The 13,369-nt window shown below is 42.6% G+C and overlaps 3 protein-coding genes across 3 annotated transcripts in view; 2 read left to right on the top strand and 1 right to left on the bottom strand.

Annotated features, from left to right (window-relative positions):
* LOC309524893 (E3 ubiquitin-protein ligase TRIM7-like) overlaps positions 1-13,369 on the bottom strand; it is a 254,550-nt gene that overhangs the window by 100,846 nt on the left and 140,335 nt on the right. The gene's annotated exons all lie outside the window — the stretch shown is intronic.
* Positions 258-1,202, top strand: LOC309527503 (olfactory receptor 2T27-like; the record flags this gene model as incomplete). The annotated part of the gene is made up of 1 exon (XM_082214329.1): positions 258-1,202. The coding sequence occupies one exon, from the start codon at positions 258-260 to the stop codon at positions 1,200-1,202; it is 945 nt and encodes a 314-aa protein (XP_082070455.1).
* Positions 7,803-8,618, top strand: LOC309526167 (olfactory receptor 2AK2-like; the record flags this gene model as incomplete). Its single annotated transcript, XM_082212082.1, has 1 exon — positions 7,803-8,618. The coding sequence occupies one exon, from the start codon at positions 7,803-7,805 to the stop codon at positions 8,499-8,501; it is 699 nt and encodes a 232-aa protein (XP_082068208.1). The 3' UTR covers positions 8,502-8,618.

Genomic DNA, 13,369 nt, shown 5'->3' on the forward strand with positions numbered 1-13,369 from the left:
AGGGTGAAGGGAAGAGTGGATTTGTTTCATAACAGTGCTGAGCTGGTCCTCTTTAATTCCACAACCTGAACTAGCTGACTAAATTGCACCTGGAAGCTCTCAGAGATTCTTCTAACGCACTGTATTTTAAAATGCTCTATCATTGTTGTTTATGTTGTGCAAAGAGTGGATGAACAGTAACTCTACAATTATGAACGGTGTTTCCCACATGCTTTTGCTTTGTGTTTTCAAGCGGAATCCTGGCAAATGAAGGAGGAATGGGAGAAGGAAATATTACATCCTGGACGGTTTTCCTTCTTGTCGGGCTTCAGCACCAGAGGTCACCCAGGGTTTTTCTTGGTCTGATGCTTTTCATGTTTGTAATAGCTCTGGTGGGAAACGGACTCCTTCTTTTCCTAATGAGAACGGACTCTGGCCTGCAGACGCCAATGTACTTCTTCCTCAGCCAGTTAGCCTTCATGGACCTCTGCCAGGTTCTCTCGATTGTTCCTTCCATGACAGTGAATTTTGTAACCCAGAAATATGACACTTCACTCTGTGGGTGTGTCATCCAGATTGCTGTCACGCTGACACTGGGCGGAGCAGAATGCCTGATCCTGGCTATCATGTCCTATGATAGGTATGTGGCTATTTGCAGGCCCTTGCAATATCCAATCCTCATGAGAGGGGAAATCTGCTATCTGCTGTCAGTAGCGGCCTGGTGTTGGTCTTCTGTGCAGGCCCTAACCTGTTCCCTTTATGTACTGCCTCTTCCCTACTGCAAGTCCAATGTGATCAACCATTACATGTGTGATTACCCAGCCCTTGTACAGTTGTCCTGCTCTGACAATTCTGCCTTCAATAAAGTCACATATTTTGGGGATTTCCTAGTTTTTCTCATCCCCATCTCAGTCATCCTGGCTTCCTACATAGCCATTTTCCTTCAAGTCCTCAGAGCACACACCTCTGGAAGTGGCCATAAAGCCCTGGGGACATGCTTGTCCCATTTGTGTGTGGTGGGGATCTTCTACGGATCGGCCATTTTGATGTACATGACACCTGCGTCCTCCTACACACCAGAGAAGTCCATGGTTATCATAGCCTTTTGCACCATGGTCCCTGCCATAACGAACCCTTTTATATACAGCCTGAGGAACCGGGACGTGTTGGCGGCATTGAGAAAACTCCATGCAAAATGTGCAGTGCTTAAAATTATTTGTTAGATAAACAAATGGGCAGGTCCTGGAGGAGCCAGCAAAATCGACTTCCGGAAATACAATGGAAGGTTATGACGAAGGACAGAAGCAATGTCTGTTTATAGACTGTCCGTACTAGTCTCTCTCAGCCCCCATCCTGCCTCCTTGGCTACTCTGAAGAATCCACGTCATGCAATAGCCAAACCAATATGATCAGTTTCCACCTCTTTATTCCACCCCCCGCACCTTATTTGCAGTGCCTTCCCTGTTTCCTGTGCCTTCGCTGTGCTTGTGTTTGAAGTCTAGATAAGTGTCACACTTGACACTTGAACATGTTGGGTGACATTTCAGTTCACTTTCGGGTGGTGTGGAGTGGGGTGGGAAATGCCTTTGCGGGCAACATTCTGAGCTTTTTTTTCAGCTTGTTTGGGAAGCCAGACATTTAATGATATCTAATTTGCTGCTTACCATGTTGTTGGAAATGAAACACTGGTGCGAAGACTGGGGTCCTGGGACCCTTAAAATAAAACCTGAACAAAATTAGTGAAGCAGCAAAATGTTTCTAGATACATACTGGCAAGGATGGGTGTCCAAAAACAGGCACACCCACCATTTAGTAAAACACACATTTTTATCACAAGTTCCTCCCCTCTCCTCCATTGGCTGTAGGCTCACCCCTGTTGACAACTCCTATTCCTCTAAATCCAGGGACCATCACTCCTAATCACTTTTACTCAAATAAGGCGGGGTGTTCCTATGCTTTCACACATCTACTCAAGCGATAAAGCCACACCCTAACCACCGCTTAGGCATGTATGAGATATGCCCTGCCCAAGCTCACTGAGGTGTCCCGATAAACCATCGCCTAACAGCAATCCGCCCTGTTTTTGGGCATTCTATCCACAAGCCAGTAAAGATAAGCCTCTAAGTGAGTCCGTGGTTTCTTAGCTGTTGAAGCCATCTACTCAGATGCTGTAACTGTTTGAGGCCTTATGAGCCCTTAGGATTTTATGAAAAAGCGACATTTTTATTCCTTACACATGTGCACCTACCAATGCCCAGAGTTTTCAGAGATTTTCTGCAAGCATGTGCCTGTGTAATTCTAGCACCATGCTCTCCTCCTCAGAAGCCACTTTTGACTCAAGTTTCATACTCTCCATAATGTCTGCTGCAACTAGAACTAAGAAATGATGAGATTTCTCTTTTTATCTATGATGTAGGAACAGTAAATATTGATGCTTACATGGAGACACAAAAACTCATCCTCGTAAGTGTAGTTCTTATTTATTTGGATAGGTAGGATGGTCATTCTACATTCACAATTAGCTAGGCGATTCATTAGCATTAGCAAAGGGAGAAAGGATAGCAAAAGGAAGATTTCCAACCCCTTTTTGTGGGTCATCCACCCAAGCTGAATGTGGAATGATTCATGACAGAGTGGGGGGGAGTCCCTTTTCACACAGCACAGCTTTATGCAGTTTAAATTGCTACCACAACATGTAGTGATGACCACCAACTTGGACGACTTCAGAAATTCACAGATGGTTTGAGGGCTTGTCCAAATATCTGCTTGTCCCATGTTTAGAAAGCAGTGGTGTAGCATTGTGGTGGGGGCACAGCCAGATGGGCGGGGTATTATTATTATTATTATTATTATTATTATTAGTTGCCCTAGTTGCAAAATTGTTAGGGAGGTGCAAAATTTCAACACCCTGTATTGCCTCCATACGTATGCATGTTTCCATTGCTGGGCTTCTTTGAAAACAGCTTCTAAATGCAAACCAGGAAGTGACCTCTCCTGACAGCAGAACAAATCTCTGTGACTGTGATCCCTTAGATCTCCATTCCCCACCCCCTTTGTGTGGCCCTGAGGGCTGGCAACCCATGCTACACCACTGCTAGAAAGCATGGGTCTGAGCAGTTTTCTGCTTGCCCTGTGCTTTCTAGGCATGGGACTGGGCAGTTTGCCTTTGCCCCACTGCTTTCCCTGTGCCCTGTGCCCGTTGTTGTTCAACATATTTGTAAATGACTTGGATGAAGGAATTGAGGGGATGCTCATCAAATTTGTAGATGACCCCAAACTGGAAGGGGTAGCTAATGCCGTAGAAGACACACTCGGGATACAAGATGACCTTAATAGGTTGGAGAACCGGGCCCAATCTTGCGAACGAATGCAAGGTTCTGCGATTGGGCAGGCAGAGTCAGCTGTACCAATATAAGATGGGGGACACCTAGCCAGGAGTATATGTGAAAGGGATCTAGGGGTCTTAGTAGACCCATAATATATTAAAGCCTTACGAGGAACAGTTTGGGAGCTGGGTATGTTTAGTCTGGAAAAGAGGAGACTGAGAGAAGATATGGTAGCCATTTTCAAATATGTCAAGCATTGCCACATGGAAGAAGGAACCAACTTGTTTTCTCTTGCTCCAGAGAATAGGATCAGTGGTTTCACGTTAGGAAAAGGAGACTCCAACTAAACATCAGAAGGAACTTTCTGACAATAAGAGCTGTTTGGCAGTGGAACAGGCTCCCACGGCAGGTGATGGACTCTCCTTCCTTGTAGGTTTTTAAGCAGAGTTTGGATGGTCATATGTCATGGATGCTTTAGCTGAGATTTCTGCATTGCAGGGGGTTAGACTAGAGGACCCTTGAGGTCCCTTCCATCTTCCAAATGATAGAATTTTAACTGTTGTTTTGGTCCAGCCCACCACTGGCATGCAATCCTTAAAAGGTAGGTTGCAAGTCTTCCTAGTCTGCCCAATGCCATAAAACCAAAAAGGTAAAAGGTAAAGGACCCCTGGACAGTTAAGTCCAGTCAAAGACGACTATGGAGTTGTGGTGTTTATCTTGCTTTCAGGCTGAGGGAGCCGGCGTTTGTCCACAGACAGCTTTGCAGGTCATGTGGCCAGCATGACTCAACCACTTCTGGCGCAAGTGGACACAGTGACAGAAACCAGACCGCACAGAAATGCCGTTGACCTTCCCACCACAGAGGTACCTATTTATCTCCTTGCACTGGCATGCTTTCGAACTGCTAGGTTGGCAGGAGCTGGGACAGAGCAATGGGAGCTTACTCCGTTGCGGGGATTCGAACCACCAACTTTCCAATTGGCAAGCCCAAGGGGCTCCGTGGTTTAGACCACAGCGCCACCCGCATCCCAGAACCATAAGGAGAACTCTGTTGGCTCAGCCTTTTTAGTTGAGCATCCTGTTTTCACAGTGCCCAGCACCCCATGTCTGTGAGGAGCCCATAAGTAGGACCTCACCACTGAACATTTGAATCTTCTTCTTTTTTTATTGTTCAGTAGAAGGGTGGGAGCATGAATCCTCATCCACAACAACATTATAAAATACTGTGCAAGAAAGTTACAGCAACTTTGGGATGTGAGTTGTAGGAAGTTTTCACTTTTGAACTGCATTGAAGTTCGGTAACAATTAAAATCTTGGACTCGGAGCCAAATTCCCTAAAGATGGAGTTGGCTGTACATTTCTCCATTGGGATGAGAGATACTGGATTGGATATGTGGTGGGTGAGATATACTGGTTCTGGTTTGAATGTTTCAAAATCAAAAGGCACCTATCTTTTTCCTGTCTCTAGAAACAGGGAGCCAGTGGAGCTACGCAAACATTTTGCTGTAAGCGTAGCTTAGGATATTTTCCGACTTATGCATGTTGCCTTATAAGAGAGTATGAATTGGTTTTGTTTATTGTTTGGAATTTTAAAAATCAAGCATGTTAAAGGGAAGCAAAGGCACATGTAGCTCTCCAGCCATGAATATAGGTCAGGGCATCCCTCCCCACTACTTTTGAATATAAAATGAATGTGAACCTTTCTCATCAATGAAGAAGACATGTCTCTTTTTCACATAGAATATAGGAGAAATTATTTTTGCAGTAGAAGAAGAGTTGTCACCCCTTTAAATTTGGGGAGCTATAGCAGTAGTAATGATTGAAAAAGATTTAATTAACACAACAGAAGCATGAATGTTTTTCAACGGAGCCTGTGCAATTATATTTCATTTTAAGAAACTAATTTTTCTCCCTTCTTGCTGTTGTTGTAAACAGAAGCGGTCGGCACAGGTATGTAATTCTTAACTTTTGTAGAAGTCATAGTTACTTTGGATTGCATCCAGCTCCATAGCCCCATGGAATTTAATGGACCTAAATTAGTCCTGGCCATTAATTTCAATGGGGCTACTCTGGATGCAATATTTTGAAGTGTGATGGTCCATCATGTTAATTCACTTATTTTTACTCAAAAAATGTAAGCATATGGTTAATGCAAGAATATAATCAAACAAGAACATTTATTTAGTTAGTTAGTTAGTTAGTGTATTTTAGTTAATTTATATCCTGCCTTACCCTCCAGGAATGGCCAAGGGATTAAAAAGAGAGCGAGATAAATACAAATTAGGGATGGGTTTATTTCATTTCATTTCATTTCATTTGCATTAAAATTAATTCACACTTCCAAAACCACTATGCAAATTGAAACACAGCTGTCCTTCATCTTTTGCCAACCAACGTGTAAGGACAATTGCTTGCAAAAATGTGTATTATTAGGAGAAACAAGCACTAAATGGCACCTGAATTTTCATGAGTGTTAAAAAAAAATATTATTAATTGCAAATTGCTGTGGGAATGTCGAGAAGTGAATTTAAGATTGGAAAAATGAGAAAACATAACTGTTTATCATATCAGTGAAAAGCGATTTGGGTTGGCTTGGACCATATCAGTGACAGCTCCACACACCTATTTTCAGAATTTTGCATTAGATAAAATGTAAAATGTATAGATTTAGAATGTGTAAGAATCTGTGTTTTCTAGGAACTTTGGAAATGTACATTTTAATGTCAGGGTAATAAATTCCATGTGAATGTTTTGCTAATGTTTTCAAAGAGTTCAGTCATGAAGACATATAGACTAGCAGAGTAAGATTCTGGCATCTTTGCCTTACATCCTAATAGCCATTAAATTAAGCAACATTTATTATCATTGCATTCTTCCTGTACATGTGCTATCTTTAATTCTGGCTCACTATTTAAGGCTCTGTGAATGGTGAAGATTATTGTCTTCTTCAAATACTGAAAGGCTCTGTTCAGATAAAATTTCTGCTGATAGTTGTCACTATTTTGCAATCAAACACACGATCACATCAAGATGGTGATCTGTCTTTAGTTTCTTGCAGTGTTTTCCTGCAATGAGGTGCCTTTTGTTTTCTTTCCAATGTCATCCACATTAATAACATAGACAGGATGAAAAGATAGATGCAAACTGAAGGAAATGATTGTTGAGACAAGTACAGTGGTACCTCAGGTTAAGTACTTAATTCGTTCTGGAGGTCCGTACTTAACCTGAAACTGTTCTTAACCTGAAGCACCACTTCAGCTAATGGGGCCTCCTGCTGCCGCTGCGCCACCGGAGCACGATTTCTGTTCTCATCCTGAAGCAAAGTTCTTAACCTGAAGCACTATTTTTGGGTTAGCAGAGTCTGTAACCTGAAGCGTATGTAACCTGAGGTACCACTGTAATAAATTCTCCAGTTTGGAAGTTAATTTTAGAAATTCACCATTTTGAACCAGAAATCAGGAAGTGTGTAAATATGGAGCAGACCGGATAAATAATAAAAGAGTAGAAACTGAGAAATATTTTCAGTCCTAAGAATTTACTTGCAGTCATGAAAACATGCTATTTGACTGTATTGCCTACCCATCTGTTATTAGCAGTAATATTTATATAACACTTGATACCAAAATAGGCTTCTAAGCGGTTTACATGTATGAAAATAGGATTGGAGCACTTTCAAGAAACCTGCTTATTGAGCATTTATCCAACTTTGCGGGCCAATTAAATGAGATTGCATTATATTACACTTTCCCATCCATTTCCCCACCTTCTGTTGCCCAGAGGGGGGCGGCGGCAGGGGGGACGGACAGGAGTAGGTTTGTTGCACAAAAGAACCCAATCCACATTAACTGAGAAACCCGAATTTGCTGCTATGCCATTGAATCCCACAAGCAAAGTAGTGAGAATCTGGATGCACCCAGAGAGACCTCTAACATATTGGGCAGTATATGGACTTTAATGCATTCAATAGAACTTCCTCTTCCCTCCAGCTGTCCCACTGAACCCTCAAAATCTCAGCTGGAAGATTGGGAACCCCTAAATATTTTGGGGGGACTCATGGGGGGAGTAGAGAAGAGGAGGTCTTGTTGCACCAGCAGAACTACGTGTGCAGAGCATTGGACACGATCCATTATGTTAAAAACTACTCTCCTTTTTGTTGTTTATGTTATGTGTACAGTGGATTCAAGCCTACAATTTGGCACACCACTTCTCACAAGTCTTCTCCTTGAGTCTACAGGTGAATTTTGGGCAAATGAAGGAGGGATGGTAGAGGAGAATTCAACATCATGGACCGTGTTCCTTCTTGTTGGACTTCAGCATCAAAGGTCACCTATGGTTTTCCTTGGTGTGATCCTCTTCATGTTCATAGTAGCTCTGATAGGGAACAGCCTTCTTCTTTTTCTGATCAAGACAGACTCTGGTCTGCAGACCCCAATGTATTTTTTCCTCAGCCAACTAGCCTTCATGGACCTCTGCCAAGTCCTCTCCATTGTTCCCAAAATGACGGTGGATTTTGTAACCCAGAGCTACAGCATTTCACTCTATGGTTGTGTCGTGCAGATCTCTGTCATACTGCTCTTGGGTGGGGCAGAGTGCCTCATCCTGGCAACCATGTCATATGACAGGTATGTGGCTATCTGCAGACCACTGCAATATCCGGTTCTCATGAGGAACAAAATCTGCAACATCATGTCAGTTGCTGCCTGGTTTTGGTCTTCTGTGCAGGCCTTGACCTGTTCCCTTTATGTACTGCCTCTTCCCTACTGCAAGTCCAATGTGATCAACCATTACATGTGTGATTATCCAGCCCTTGTACAGTTGTCCTGCTCTGACAATTCTGCCTTCAATAAAGTCATATATCTTGGGGATTTCCTAGTTTTTCTCATCCCCATCTCAGTCATCCTGGCTTCCTACATAGCCATCCTACTTCAAGTTCTCAGAGCACACTCCTCTGGAAGTAGCCACAAGGCCTTGGGGACCTGCTTGTCCCATCTGTGTGTGGTGGGGATCTTCTACGTTACGGCCATTTTGACGTACATGACACCTGCCGCTTCCTATTCAGCACAAAGGGCCATGATACACACTGTGTTTTTTACCATTGCGCCTGCCATGATGAACCCTTTCATATACAGCCTGAGGAACCGGGACGTCTTAGCAGCACTGAGAAAGCTCTTTGCAAGATGCACAATGTGTCAATGATTTCAGCAGGAAACAGAATGGCAGGTACTCTCCCTTTGGAATTTATCAAGGGGCTGAAATTTAGCTGGAGGGAACTTAAGTGAGAGATACCAAATTTGTCAAAGGGTGCTTCAGATGAACGTATTATTGTGGGATTCTTGCTACTTACGAGTGAACAGAATCTAGAAACCAGAGTCTGCTTTAATTAAATTGTTTTTAGTTGTTGTCATTGTTCATGTTGTTTTACTGTAAAACCACTTGGAAATATTTTATGGGGCATCATTTGTAAATCGAATCAGCTACTAAGTAAATGAATAACACAGGTTTTCAACAGTGCCCATTTGGTGCTTTTGGCATTGAAATGTGTAGCTATTTTTGCCACCCCATTTAATTCAGATTTATTTTCTCTGAGGGAAATCATATGTATGTCTATGGGGGGGGGAGGTGAATGCGTGCATAATGTGTCAAACAACCCCTTAATAACCTGATTTCATGACTGCTGTAACTTTTATTGGAATAATGCATAATAGGAAATTTTTGGAATGCCCTAAAACATTGTATCAATTCTAAGGATCATTTCCCCTGTCTAATATATAATCTTCAGTGAAAGGGCTGGGCATATTCTGGGCTGCGAGCTCCACCACCTCTCGTGAGAGACTGTTCCACTGACCAACAGCTGTTACTGTCAGAACGTTTTTCTGAATGTTTAGTTAGAATCTCCTTTTCTGCAACTAGAAGTCACTGCCTCGAGTCCTACCCTCAAGGGCAAGAGAAAACAAGCATGCTCCCTCTTCCGTGTGACAGCCCTTTACATATTTGAAGATGGCTATCATATTGCCTCTCAGTCTCCTCTTTTCCAGGTTAAACATACGCAGCTCCTTCAAGCATTCCTCGTAAGGCTTACTTTCCAGACCCTTAATCATCTTGGTTGCCCTCCTCTGGACACGTTCCAGCTTGTCAATATCCTTCTTAAATTGTGTTTCCCAGAACTGGACACAGTATTCCAGGTGTGGACTGACCAAGGTAGAATAGAGTGGTTCTATTACTTCCCTTGATCTGGACACTAGACTTCTGTTGATGCAGCTGTGAATAGCATTAGCCTTTTTTTGCTGTTGCATCACACTGTTGACGCATGTTAAGCCTGTGGTCCACCAAGACCTGTAGATCCTTTTCACATGTACTGCTAGTAAACCAGGTATCCCCCATCCTTTATTTGTGCATCTGGTTCTTCCTGATTAAGTCCAGAACTGTCCATTTGTCCCATATTGTCCCTAAAGTGAAAAACACCAACACTAACGCAGGGACCAAGGAAAGCAGACAGCGAGAGATGCAGGCAGAAGAAAAAGGCTGGAATGGATCTGGATTGGCTCTGCAGCTTCAGCCTGTGTTTGTCTCTGGAAGCAGCAGTGTGCTGATTGACTCTGGCCCCTGCAGATGAATTCCAACCTTTTCCTGCTGCCTCTGTCAGTTTTTGTCTCCCAGCTTCATCTCCATCCATGTTCTGCTGGCCACCATTTGTGGAGAGAGATCTGAGGGGGACAGGGACTGGTTTTTCTGGTATGCAGGCGAGGAGGAGAAGCCATTCAACCTTTGGACCTCCTGAAGTGCCCTTCCTCTGGTCAGGTGCGCTTGAGTCTTTTTCTCTGCAAGAAATATCTCCTATTTTGGCTTCCTGAGCGCATTTGTGGCTATTTTGTCAGGGTCCCCCCGCCCATATGTACCTTTTCCTTGTCCCTGTTTGTTTGTCTTGACATTCCCTATCCCTTCTTCCTTTGCTGAAATAATTTTTACAAAATCCGTGGGGGCACACCCAAATGAAATAGGCTGTGCATGCCTACACAAGTGAGGAGTGTGTGTGTGTGTGTGTGTGTGTGTGTGTGTGTGAGAGAGAGAGAGAGAGAGAGAGAGAGAGAGAGAGAGAGGGAGGGAGAAGTCTCCCTAGTCTGCCCCCTACCATAAAACCACAAGGAAAGTCCTTCTGGATTAGCCCAAACACCCTTTTAGCTGAGCATCCTGTTCTCACAATGCCCAGCACCACATGTCTGTGAGGAGCCCATAAGCAGAACCTGAGCACGGAACAGATGAATCTTCTGCTGCTATGTTGTCCATTAGATGCATAGGAACATTCACCATCATCAGCATCCTCAATATTTGCTCTGGACTAATTTTTTTTGTTAAATCATTTTTATTTATTTTCCAATAAAAAACATCCAATTAACATATCAAATCATAATCCAATTAAAATAAAAAACTAAAATAAAAAAGATGGAATTATCATCCAGATTATAATTATTAATTTATTGGGACTTCCCATAGTCTGGACCTTGGAGCATTTCTCCAAATCTCAGTCCAGCCTCTCCTCGTTGTTTCCATATTTTCCACATCTCGATTTTAATGCTTTAAGGATCTCCGTCTCTGGCTCTACGATTCTCAATCATGTCAGACATCACATATCCTTTCATCCATCGAATACAGCTTTATTTGTATATGTCAGAGAACTGCCATCGGCAGTCCCAAGCAAACAACATTTGGTAACAATTAAAATAATGGTTTCGGGGCCAAATTCCCTCAGGGTGGAGCTGGCGGAGCATTTCTCCATGGAGAGTAGAAATGCTGGATTGGAAATGTCCCAGGTGAGAAATACTGGTTCTGGTCTGAATGCTTCAGAATCAAAAGGCAGATATATATTTCCTGCTTCTGGAAATAGGGAGTCTGTGGAGCTAAGCAAACATTTCGCTGTAAATGTTCGTTGGGAAATTTTCAGAGATATGCACGTTGCTTTATCAGGGAGCATGAATTGGTTTGTTTAGGTTTTGGAATTTTAAAAATCAAGCATGTCAAAAGGAAGCAAAGGCTTATGTAATTCTGCAGCCATGAATATAGGTCATGGCATTCCTCCCCCCTATTTTTGAATATAAAAACAATGTGAACGTTTCTCATTAATCAAGAAGGCATTTCTCTTTGTCTCAAAGAATGGAAGGGAAATCATTTTTGTGGTAGAGTATGAATTGCCACCCCTTTGAAACTGGGGAGCTATAACAGTAGTAATTATTGTAAAAAATTAATTAACACAACAGAGGCATGGCAATTAATTTTCATTTAAAGGAACTAAAGTTTTCTTCCTTCTTGCTGCTGTAAACAGAAGCAGTCGGCAAAGGTATGTAATTCTGAACATTTGTAGAAGTCATAGTTATTCTATATTTCATTCAACTCTATAGCCCCTTGGAAATCAATGGACCTCAGTTAGTCCTGGCCATTCATTTCAACAGATCTACTCTGAGTAGAACTAAAATGGGATGCAATCTTTTGCCACATGATGGTCCTCCATGCTGTTTCATGATAACACCAATTTACTTGTACTTAAAAAACTTGAAAGTGTATGGTAAATAAAAATATATATTCAAACAGGAAAATGTATGTATTCATTTAGCGTATGCATATTCCTTTTAGTTATTTTCTATCCTACCATACCCTTCAGAAAAAGTCTAGGGATGAGAAACAGGCATTTTTATAAACTTGGCACTACGCATACTATTTATTCCCACATGCTGCCTATGTGGCACTTCAAAATGTACATGAGATAAAATAGTCTACTAGAAAAATTTTACTACACTACTCATGGATTTGCAGCTCTAAAGCAACAGAGCTACAACAGCCTGGCATTGGTATTCTTTAGCTGTATCATTGACACCGGGCTTAACAGCTGCCACCCATGTCCTTTCATTTCAAACAGGAATATTTACAAACAGAGTATTCCATTATCATGCTTAGGCTGAGTTTGGGCAGGATGGGGATTTTTGTGTCTCTCTAAGAACATGATAAAGCTTTGATAAATGACCCATTATTGTGTATTCATTTTTTAAATATTGAGTTTGCCCTTTCCTTTATACCCATAACAGCCTGCTGGATAGATTGGTTCTCTATGATTCTATTTCTTTGGAGGTCTTTAAGCAGAGGCTTGACAACCATATGTCAGGAGTGCTCTGATGGTGTTTTCTGCTTGGCAGGGGGTTGGACTCCATGGCCCTTGTGGTCTCTTCCAACTCTATGATTCTATGTTGGAGCTATAGAACCCATCATCCCTGAGAACGGGCCAGAATCTATAACCCTGCTCCAAATAAACTGAGGGTAGTGCTATGAATGTGGAGGGACAGGAACACGGTCCTTCCGGTGGTTGCATGTTAGAGACTTCCCTCCTATAGTGGTGAATCTGGATCCCAAGTGACCCATTGCCAATGAAAAAGAACTGCAATGGGCTTCCCCAAAAGAACAAAGGAAAGGTCCCAAGCAAAAGTGCCAGGAATTAGCTGATATGAAAGGAGAAGTTGGGGCTGGATCAACCTCAAACCCCCTATTCTCCTTTCTCTTCTAAAACACAAGGTTGGCAGGTTTTTTAGGAATGATTCTACCATCTCCCAAGCCTTTCTGTGCCTTTTGTGGTGGGGGGAGGGGGACAGGGGCAGAACAAAAGCACCCAAGCCACATTAACTGAGCAAACCGAAGCTGCTGCTATGCCATTGAATCCCACAAGCAAAATACAATGGCAAAATTCATGTTAAATTGCTGTTTTAGGCTTTGCTTTCATCGTCTGGAATGGATTAATCCTTTTTCCTTTACTTTCCACCAGAAAGCACGCCTTGGTTAAAGTCCACTTTGGTTTAAGACCAGACTTCCAGAACGGATCAAGAACGGATTAAGGTTGTAAACCAAGGTACCACTGTAGTGAGAATCTGGATGCACCCAGAGAGACTTCTAACATATTGGGCAGTATCCAGCATTGAAGATCTGCCTGCAAAATGGACTTCCATGCATTCAGTAGAACTTCTTCTTCTTTCCAGCTGCCCCATTGAACCCTCAAAATCTCAACTGGGGGGTTGGGAACCCCCCAA

This window comes from Podarcis vaucheri, assembly GCF_965113315.1.
Source record: "Podarcis vaucheri genome assembly, chromosome: 2".
Taxonomy (NCBI): Eukaryota; Metazoa; Chordata; class Lepidosauria; order Squamata; family Lacertidae; genus Podarcis; species Podarcis vaucheri.